General features: G+C 56.9%; 1 protein-coding gene across 2 annotated transcripts; it reads right to left on the bottom strand.

Annotated features, from left to right (window-relative positions):
- Nucleotides 1-273: 273 nt before the first annotated feature.
- OPN4 (opsin 4) lies at nucleotides 274-10,252 on the bottom strand. 2 transcript variants are annotated; one of them, XM_061163044.1, is made up of 10 exons: nucleotides 10,109-10,252; nucleotides 8,682-8,843; nucleotides 7,548-7,698; nucleotides 7,022-7,225; nucleotides 6,186-6,357; nucleotides 5,581-5,745; nucleotides 4,593-4,700; nucleotides 3,556-3,736; nucleotides 2,256-2,399; nucleotides 274-312 (listed from the first exon to the last, which is right to left on the bottom strand). In XM_061163044.1, exons 1-10 carry the CDS (start codon nucleotides 10,250-10,252, stop codon nucleotides 274-276), a joined length of 1,470 nt encoding a protein of 489 aa, XP_061019027.1. The 2 variants fall into 2 exon arrangements, with proteins under 2 accessions (XP_061019027.1, XP_061019028.1); XM_061163045.1 differs by having other exon boundaries at nucleotides 7,548-7,681; nucleotides 8,698-8,843.
- Nucleotides 10,253-10,539: the final 287 nt, after the last annotated feature.

Here is a 10,539-nt window from a genome sequence, read left to right as displayed (position 1 = left end):
CTGAGGAGAGGCGGACGACTCCAGGCAGTGGGAGGGCCTGGGCGCCCGCTCTTCCGTCTGAGCCTGAGGTGCAGGCTGTTGGGTTGAGAAGTGGGTGCAGACCACATTGCGGAGCAGGAGTTTCGCGGTACGGGGCCGTGAATCTAGACCAGCATGGGTGATAAGGCCGCTTCCAAAGCCTGCAAGCCCACGGGTAATGCTGGGTCTGTGTGTGTGAGGGAGACATGAAGGAGTTGGACGTGTCCCAGAAGGAAGGCAGGAGTGATGGTCACCCTACATCCTGGGGTCCAGGTTGGGGAGCAGCCCCTTGGCCTGAAAGCAAGCAGCAGACATCAGTTTAGCCCAAAGAGTGTCCCACTGGGAGTAGTGGCTCGGGGACCTTCTGTGTTTAGGGGCACCTCATGATGAAGGGAGGTTGCGTGGGGGCGGGGGGGGGGGGCAGGTTTTGTCCTGGCTGGGGGTTGGGCCTTCTCCAGGCCATGTGGCTGGAAAATGGAGCTGGTAATGGCCGAGGTTGCCTCCAGGCGGTCCCCCAGGCTGGCCTGTCCTAGACTCTTGGACTCCTGGGGTCCAGACTGAGCTCTCCTCACCCCCACCATCCAATTCTCCACTTTCCCAAGCTTGGGTGTCTCCTCTCTCCCTGTCGTCTTAGATGCCTCATTTCTCGCCTATCTACCGACTTCCTCCTATCTTCTCTCTGCTGGCTCATTCCACGCAACCTGTCCTTCCGCAGCTACTGTGGAGAGGCCCAGTCTACTCTGCCAAGCTGACCAAGCCCACCTCAGTGCCCCAATAAGTCCTCCAAGGGCTTCCTGTCCTCCAGGGTCCTGACTGGAGACCCCGCATGCCAGCACCTGGTTGGGCCTCCCCATGGCTCCTACCACCTCCTGCCCCTTCTCCATCCTCACCGCCAGCTCCTAGAGTCCCTTGGCGGCTCCTAGGGTCACAGAGAGACATTCTGCGTCTGTCAGTTCAGGACACCCTGTGCCCCACTGCATTTGTACAGGCTGTTTCCTCAGCCTGGACCGCCCGATCCCTGCTCCTTGGCCCCATCCTGCCTGACAATCCTGGTTTACCTTCACCTTTCCCAGGATCCCTCAGGGACTTGCCTCTGTTTTCAGCACCCTGTGTGCTGATACCTCGATGGCAGTGCTTATCACGCGTGTTAGGTGACTGCTGATGTGCTGTCCCTCTCTGCCCCGTGCCCCACCCCAGGCCAGTTTTCCCTCCAGGAGAGGTACAGTGCCTTTCATCCTTGCCCGGTCAGCCTGGGGGATGCTGCCAGCCTTTGCCCCAGCCTCTGTGGTCGTGCACAATACCCGGCCTCAGGGCTGGGGAGTGAGTCCTCTTTGGGGCTGGAGCCGCTGGGGAGTGGTGTTCCCTGGCATGGCAAGGTTGGAAGAGATAGAAGCCCTCCAACTGTAGGGAGCAGCCCAGGGCTCCCCCTCTCTGGGACAGGCAGGGGAGCAGCCTTGAGGAAAGAAGGCAGGAAAGTGCCTCTTGTCCTAGTCTTGCTGCCCTAGAGAGCCTAGAGGAACTGGGGGTGTTGTGTGTGTGTGAGTGGAGGGGCAGGGTGGGAGCTGTCAGCTGAGGGGGAAGAGCAGCCGTGGGGCCTGCACACACGGCATTTCCAGCGTTCCAGAATTCGGCCTTCTCTAATCGCCATCGACATTCCGTTCCATAGGCACTTGGGCTGACAGCTGGCCTTCTTTTAATAGCCACAAGTATTCTGGGCAACATCCTAATCTCAGGGCATTCATAGCGAGCACATACACAGCTTGCAGCCCCGCACCCCACCTCAGGTACATCCAGTTTCCAATCGCAGAGAGGTACATGCCACTCACACTTGGTCACATTCTCAGCTTAGAGCAGACACATTAGTGCAGCACTCAAACCCATGCCTTGTGATGTCAGAAGGACAGAAAGCATGTGCCGGGCACATGGTCACACACATTCACATACATGCTATATACATTTATCGCAGTATAGCCACTACCACCTGCTATGTACGTGCACAGACAAGGTCACGCAAACACACACACTGTCAGGTGCAGTCACACTCAGGCTTGCTCAGAACATCTTGGTGTCACAGAGGTTCCCCCCAAGACCCCCAGGTGGGCAAGGGAAAGCTGGGAGGTGCAGGGAGGGGGTGATTCCCAGAGGTCATTGGGCCTGCCCCCCTTTCCTGACAGCTCCCTGGGGTACTTGCTCCTGTCCCACCTTTTCACAGATTGGCAGGTGTCAGACCCAGTTACCTTCCCAGGAGCCTCTGGGTCCCTTCCCTGGGGCCTGGGAAGGGCCTTGGCTTCCACATCCTCCAGGCCCTGACTGCAGGGGGACCAACCGCTCACTTGCTGGCCAGCCCCCCAAGCAGCTGTTGCTTCTGTGTCCGTCCAGCCCTGGGGAAGGGGGAGAGTAGCGGTGAGGTGAGGGGTGCATTTGCAGCATTGCTTCTGCCCCCTTCCTGGCCAGGCCTTTCTCCATTCTCCCTACAATAGTTCATTGGGGTGAAGACCATGACACTGTTTGCAGGGCTTCTGGTCACCAAACCCATGCAAATTGTGCGTGCATGTGCTAGGATGTGTGTGTGTGTGTGTGTGTACATGCTTTTTTCATTTCTTAACACATGGGACGAGTATGTCTTCATGAGGTTCTAGGCCTCTCTTAATGGATAAGATTCACTCCTTGATGTGCACTACAGTAGTTCAGGGATTCTGACAGCTCCTCCCTCAGCCCCTTCAACTGAGACCCGCAGGGATGGGGGCAGTGGGAGGTCAGCGGAAGCTCTTGGTGAGGCTCACAGTGGGCCCTGTAGGCACAATGATGGAGGAGCTGGGACAGGAGCCCACGGCACAGGGAACTCTCTTGGGGACCTCAGGGGGCATCACAGTTCCAGGCCCCGAGTAGGTGCTGGCAGACTGGTAGCTCCTATGGCTGACCACAACATGGTGGGGTCATTCATGAGTACCCTATCTAGTATGTAGAGATGATGGTTTTCTGTTTTGGAGAGGACACAGAGTCTCAGAGAGGGTGAGTGACTTGCATAAGCTCACACAGTAAGACTTGAAACAGGTACCCTGGCTCCAGGGCCAGTGCTCCTTCCACTGTACCCTCTGAGCTCCTCAAGTCTCCCTCTTCAAGGAGGAGTGGGCTTAACAGTGAGGATGATGGGCTTGAGCTCACACCTACCTGTCTCTCTAGAAGCCCATCTAGGGAAGAAATGCTCATCTTTTCAATCTGAGACTCTAAGGCCCAGGGATAGTGCTGGTAGGGGAAAGAGTTGGCCTGGAGTGGGAAGACCCATGTTCAGTCCTGGCCCTGGTGCTGAGTGACCTTGGGCCAACATGTTGCCTCCCTGATTCTAGTGGCCCTGCCTGGCAGGGAGGATTATATGTGGGAAGGCCACATGTGGAGATGGTGAGGGGCTCTTCCTGCCAGTGTCCCAGGTTCCTGAGGGTTCCTGAATCTGAGAAGCAGGCCTGCCTGGAGGCCTGAGGCTGGACTAATTGAGGAAAGATGGTGAGATGCCAGCCAATGAGGGCCCAGCCTCCTTACCACCTCGCTCTCAGAGCCCAGGGATGCCTGGCGCCTCCGTCCGGAGATCCAGCTGAGGTCCGAGGCCTGGCTGCTCAGCGTAGAGCGGTGGGTGGAGCGGTAGCTGGTGTACAGGCCAGTACGCTGGCCCGACACTCCCAGCAGCACTCCCAGGCAGGGCAGGTGCTGGGCGATGGCCATTCTGGAAGGACAGCACATCAGGTTAGGGGGATAGACAGACAGATTCGAGGAGATGGGGTGGATGGACAGACTGACACTGGACAAATGGAAGTGGGCCAAGAGCCACTGGGGAGTCAGGGACATTCAGACATTGGGGTTATGAAGATGGACAGACAGATGCTGGGTCCATGGACATGGACGCAGAGCCTTAGGGTGTCAGGTTCAACCAGATGCTTGGTTTTAGCCCTCAAGTGGCTGGCCCAAGCCATAACTCTGTGAATGGGGACCAAGAACACTCCTGAGCTGCCTCTGAGCTTATGGGCTAAGGCCTGCAGCTGGCCTCCACAGGGCTGCTGAGTTACTGACACCACCAGGCAAAAGGAAGCACTGAAGGCCCCCTCGTGGAAGAGTCCAGCCCTGCGGGGATTCTATCAGCAGAGAGTGCTCCGGGTCAGAACCAGTCCCAGGCCTCTACCACGGCCCTTGAAGCAGAGCAGAGCTCTCGCTGCTGCGATCTCTCCAGGCTGACACTGTCTGGGCGCCTCTCTTTGCAGCAGGCAGCCCTGCTTGATCAGCCATCCTGGTTGCCTCTTGGCCTCAGTTCTGAAAATCCAAGTTAGTACTGGACACTGCCCAGGGAGCTCTGATGTCCCCCCAAGCTGAGCCCCCTAGGAAACTGGGGCAGTGGAAGGGGTCACACCAGCTCCAGATCCCACTCAAGGTCATGAGCTGTTCTCAGCTGCTAGAGTTCCCACCCAATGCAGATACAAAGGACAGGAAAGATGGCTAGCCTCTGCCTCCATTTATAGGTCCAGGCCCTCCATGCCCATGAGGGTGGGCCAGGGGATCTGGTCCTGGGTCCTGGTGGAGGGTCCCACCTGTATTTGGGGTGGGTGATGGCGTAAATGATGGGGTTGTAGATGGCAGAGGCCTTGGCAATGACAGCTGGCACCGAGTTCATGTAGGGCGTCAGGATATGTGCGTACCTAGGACAGAGAAGCTGAGGTTCCCCTGCCAGCTGACCCTCCCTGGAGACTCCACCACCCACCCATCCTCTCAAGCACCTTCTTCTTCTTAGGCCAACCAAGCCTTGCCAGGGCACAGCCCAGCCTGGTCCAAAGCGGCATAACTAAGTCATTCCCAGGAGATGCACTGATGCCAAGGAGAATTCTGATCTGAGGTGAATGGGAACCCAGGGAGCAGTTTGAGGGAGGGGTGCTGAGACGATGTGCCAGAGTTGGGGGGGTCTCATCAGGTCCCACAGTTCCTTGGAGAATGTGCTGCTGGCAGTAAACCTCCCACCCTCAATGACTCTGGCCCTCTGACCAGCCCTCCCCACACCCCATCAAACCCTGATGCCTGCTGCTCCCCTGGCTCTTTGGGAGTTATTGCATAGGAGGGCCCAACAGGGGGCCAGGGCGCTCCTGCACAGAAAAGGTCTCATACCCAAATAGCTGAAAGGATTCATAGTTCTCACTGTCTCACAGTGCTCATGAAGTCTGGCCAGTATCCACGCTGTTGCAGGTGTTAAAGTCTCCAGACACTAGCCACAAGAAACCAGAAACTCTGGGAGAGCTGCATGTTCTCCAGGGGTCTGGAAGGACCTGACAGCCCTTGTAGGCCCTCAGGCCAAACCCACTGTGGCCCAGAACTCCCCCATGTCCCCTAGTGCCTCCAGGAATGAGGCAGGCCCAGCTCCAGTGGGGGCATCTCACAGCAGCAGGGAGAATAAGGCTACGAGGCTGGACCTAAAGTGTGAGGATGGCGGGCTTGGGCTTGGACTGGGGAAGGGGAGGCTGCCCCAGGGTCCCTTTACTCTTCTCCCACCCTCCCAGTCCCCTCCCCAGTCCCTCAGCCACTGCTCACCCAGCAAAACCCATCAGGGCGACCGTGGAGTAGGGGGCCCAGGAGAGCACAAAGAGAAGGATGACCAGCAACTCGATCTTGGCCATTTTCCACTCATTCTGTAGCCGCTGCCGCTGCCGGGGACACTCACTGCCACCCTCGCAGGCCCCGAAAGTCTGGAGAGCTCTAGGAAGTGTGCAGAGTCTGGGTTTGATCCCACTCAGCTTGCAGTGAGTGCCAGGGCCATGGCTACTACCAGGGAGCCTTCTTGGACCTGGCCATCCTTTCCATCCAGGCACCCCTGACACCCGGAAAGTCCCCCATTATATCCAGGCTAAGCTGCCTCCCTGTGCTTCTACCTGTGGCGTTTTCTCTTTCCCCCAGACCCCTTGGCCAAGTCTGAAGCCCTCTCTTCAGAAGACCCTACCTCCTGAGACTTTTCGAAGCACTGAGTTTGCACCAGTCTGCAGGGAACCCACCCCATAAGCACTTGTGCTGAGCTGGTCTTTGCCCATCTGAGTCTGGGAGTGCCCTGGGGGGCTGGATACAGATTGAGCCACGGGAAGCTCTGGTGAAGGGGCACAGTCCTCCTCCCATCAAACCCCTCCTTTGTGCCCAGCTCTTACTGGCCCGTCTCTCGGATGGCCTTGAAGATGAAGATGTAGCAGTAAATGATGACAAGCAAGGGGAGGAAGAACACAAAACAGAAGAGCAGCATGGTGTAGGCGCGGACCGATGGCGTGAAGCTCACGTAGTCCCAGGAGCAAGAGGTCAGCAGACCTTCGGGTACGTAGGCACCTGGGAACCAGGGGCAGGGTGCTCAGCCTTCAGGGCAGTGCTGACCCAGGTTCCTCATCCAGCAGGGGCTTTGGATGTGGGGTCTGAGCTTCTCAAACACTGGCCCCGGCCTCGGCCCCAGCCCCAGCCCTGCACTGCAGAGCAAAGAAACTGGGGCACATAGAGGGGTTTTCCAAGCTGGTGCTATTAGAAGACAGCTGGTAAAGCCCACTGCTGCCCAATCTTACCAGTTTGGAAGATAGACCTCACCACAACCCCAGGGTCTTATTCTCTCAGACTTAAGCCAGCTTCCTGGTCCTGCCTTGGAAGGGTAGGTGCCTGCTGCTAACCCTTCTACCAGCTGAGGCCTCACATCCCAACCCTTGCCTGTCTGATGTATTGCAAACTCAGCATCAGATGTACCTGTCACTTCCTGCCAGTCAGGAACCATGTGGTCTTCCCTTCTGTATTTGGGGATGGGAGCCCAGGTTAGCCTCTGATCACTGATGGTGCAGCCTCAGTTCCCCCTGCTGCTAGTCATGCCCCCTGAATGTCCATTTACTTGAGGCTTCAGCAGTCCCCTGGCCCCTCCTGCCAGCTTGGGGACCCAAGTCCACCTACCTGTCCCTCGAACATGCCCCTCCCAAATTATCTTCCCATCCCCTGATTCCCTGAGCCCACTTACTCCAGCCAAAAAAGGGCGGCAGACTCCAAGCCAGGGCATAGAGCCAGACGCCCAGCAGGACAAGCGCCGCCCGCCTCTTGGACACCATCCCGACGGTGGCCAGTGGGCGTGTGATCACCAGGTAGCGGTCCAGGGCGATGGCCGTCAGGGTAATCATGGAGGTGATGCCAAAGAGAGCCCCACAGAAGGCATAGAATTCACAGCCTGTGGGCATAGCTCCCTGACCTCAGTCCTTGGCGGGGAGCCGATCAGATACCCGAGGGCAAGGAGGGCATGTGGACGGTGTGTACTTAGCTCTAGCACTGGCCTCTCAAGGAAAACAGGCCTATGTTCCTCTCACCCTGCCTGCTTGCATCTGACAGAGGCTTGTGGAAGCCTCTTGCCAACTTGTGAGTCTGAGCGGGGGCTACCCACCCGTGGCCCAGGAAGAGCATATCACCGTCTCATCTGGGCCACCCTCCACTGTGATCATCCCCTGCCCCAACCCTCCTCCTCCCCCAAGCAGAAGGGAATTCCAAGTGTCTACCTGCTTCTCCAAAGAGCCACTGCTTATAGAGGCTGCTGGCGAAGAAGACGGGGGCCTGAGTGAAGGACATGAGGAAGTCGCTGACTGCAAGGTTGATAATGAACATGTTGGCAGGAGTCCTGAGGCCTCTGCTCCTGGGAGGGGTCAGATGCTGTCAGGAGGAGCTTCTGCTGGGGAGCTTCCCTCAAACACGTGTGCACATGCATGCATACCCATGCGTACATGTGTGCTTGCACTCAGGCATGAGCTGCCGGGCCACAGACCATCCTGCTGGCCAGCAAGTGCCAGCCAAACAGCTCTGGAGCCTGGCATTATGGGCAGAGAAGTGAGACCCCCTCAAGGCAGCAACTCAGGCCTCTCTTGTCCTCCTCTCCCTGCTTCTTTGCAGTCCTCACCCTCGGAGCTGGTGAAGGGGAGAGGAGCTGACGATGGTGTCCACGGGTCAGGTACTTCCACAAAACTTGTCTCTTATAATCATCCATCTTTGTGTCTGTCCCCCCTCCTTCCTTTCCCAGTAAGCACACTGAAGCTCCCACCCGTGACGCAGCTTGTGGTCCCAAGACTCAGTAAGTGGCACAGTAAGGATTCACTCATTTGCTGGGCACCACACATATAAAAACTAAAAACTCCATGAAGTAAGTGACAACTCCATTTTGCAGATAAGAAAAGTTGACTCAAAGGAGATAAGTAATCTGCTTAAAGTCATTTCAGCTAAGGGTTAGTCACGCCTCCACCTGCCCATCTCAGCCATTCAGCTGGTGAGTGGGGCAGATAGAGAAGGAAGCCAAGGGTGGTGGGCAGGTCTGGCTGCTGAAGGGCTGGAGGACTCAGGATCCCTAGACCAGGGTTGTTCTTTGAGGCAAGGGAAGATGCCCACTGGGGCAGGTGATGGTGGAGGTGAACCGAGAGCAGAGCAAATAGGCAGAGATGTGTGTGTCCTCCACAGGGGCTAGGGGGTGCACCTGGGGCCCAATCGGATATGCCACTCAAGTTGCCCTGGACTGCTTTTGGGCTCCTTTTCTGTCTTTGAAGGCTAGGCTCAACAGTGCCCTGGCAGAGTTGGCACCAGAATTTCAGTCCTGTGTTCTGCCCCATCTCTTCCTGGCTGGCTGCCCTCAGTGCCCAGGATCCCACCCTGCCAACCGGGCACCTGCAGAAGGTATAGATGACTGTCAGATTTCCCAGCATCCCCGTGAGTCCCACCAGGAGGATCACCGTGCCCAGGGTGTAGTGGGCGTGGTCTGGAACATCAACCGTGGGGAAGGGGACCCAGGCAGCAGCCTGAGCCCTGACTGCCTGTGAAGAGACAGAGAAATAAGGGCATCCCATGACCGCATCACCTCCAAATAGTCCTGAGAAGAAGAGTTAGGGTCCCCAGTGGGGCAGATAAAAACTGCCCCAGTGGGGCAGGCTCAGAGTGGCAAAACCATTTGCTCACACAGCTTGCAGGTAGCTGAGCTGGAATGGAAACGTGGGTCTCCCTAAAGTTGAGCCCAAGCTCCTATGGTCCAGAGGCAAAAGTCTTCTAGAAGTATGCTCAGATTATCTGTTGGAGGCTGGTAGGACAGACAGGCACATGTTTGGCAAGCACGGACATGGCTGGAGTGACTCCATGTTTCCTAGAAAAGGTAGAGCCCTCTCCTAGGTGGGTTCCTCCCCTCTGTATGGGCCCCATCTCAAACGTCTGAGACATTTAGCAAATGTATTCCAGTCCCCTTGCACTATGTGGAGGCACAGTCAAATTAATGATTGAATTAAAAAATAATGTTTTTTAAAACAGAAAATTTATGGGGAATTCTCTGGCTGTCCAATGGTTAAGGACTTCATATTTCCACTGCAGGGGGCACAGGTTCAATTCTTGGTCAGGGAACTAGGATCTTGCATGCTGTGTGGTTAAAAATAAATTTAAAAAATAAAAGGAAACTTCAGCCCTCCCAAGTCACTGCAAGGAGGTCATCAGCCTATGAGGCCAGAACAAAGGGCCTTAAAGACCTCCCATCACAGATGCTTTCCAGGGATGGGAGTAGCTTCATTTCTGTCCTGCCCTGGCTCCTATAGCTACTGGAGCCTCCCCTTCCTGTCCAGAACCTAGGCCAGCATCCCACAGCCCTGAGGGCAGGCACATCACTCCCCAGGTAACGGTGGGGGTGTTGGGAGATGGCCCTGGGCCTGACTAGGAGGATGGAGGCAGGAGAAGGCACCAAACACCTCACTCTGGACTGGGACAAATCCTGAGGCCCAGAGTATGCCTTCCTCTCTGGAAGGCTCTGGGGGCATCCTACCACCTCCAGAAAGAAATGGATGGGCCATTCCAGCCCTTTGTCCCAGAAGGCTGGCCTTTCTGTTCCTCAGATGCTCTCCATGGTGAAGGAAAACTTGCCACAGTGTCCTCTATTGGTCTTTTTGCATAGGACAGGTTCGGAGAGGTTCAATAACATGCCCACCATCCCAGAGCAGAGCTCAGGGCCTTTCTATCTCCCTGGCAAAGCCCCTGTTGTCCCTAGGAAGAGCGCCAGGGTAGGGGAGGGAGGCTTTGCATGCACAACTCGCCCCAGGCTTACCGTGGGGCTGATGGACGGAGGGTGGCTCAGGCTGGAGGCGCTGCTCCGGGAGCTGTCCCACCTGCTGGAGGAGGCTGGGGTGGCCAGGCAGCCGAATTCCTGCGCCGGGCCGAGTGGGGCTCTTGGCCCTGAAGGAGGGTTCATCCTGAGGTGCACTGGTCCTTTCTCAAGCGCACAGAGACGTCAAGGGCAGCAGGAGCTCGGGACGTTAGCTGTGCCCAGCCTTCCAACTTTCCCCCATCCTCAGCACCCTTTCCTGGTCTGCCGGCTGTCTGCTCCCGTGTCCAGCGCGGACCCAGCCTGGAGCTGTTCTTGGGGCTGGTGGCTGCTCTGTGTCCAATGAAGCACAAAGGAGAGCGTGTCACAGTTATGGCGACTCACAATCACAGGGTCAGTCCCCACCTTTAAGTAGCGGAGCTGGGCGTGCACAT

This window comes from Dama dama, chromosome 15 (genome assembly GCF_033118175.1).
Source record: "Dama dama isolate Ldn47 chromosome 15, ASM3311817v1, whole genome shotgun sequence".
NCBI lineage: Eukaryota > Metazoa > Chordata > Mammalia > Artiodactyla > Cervidae > Dama > Dama dama.
This window is presented reverse-complemented; position numbering and strand designations above follow the sequence as displayed.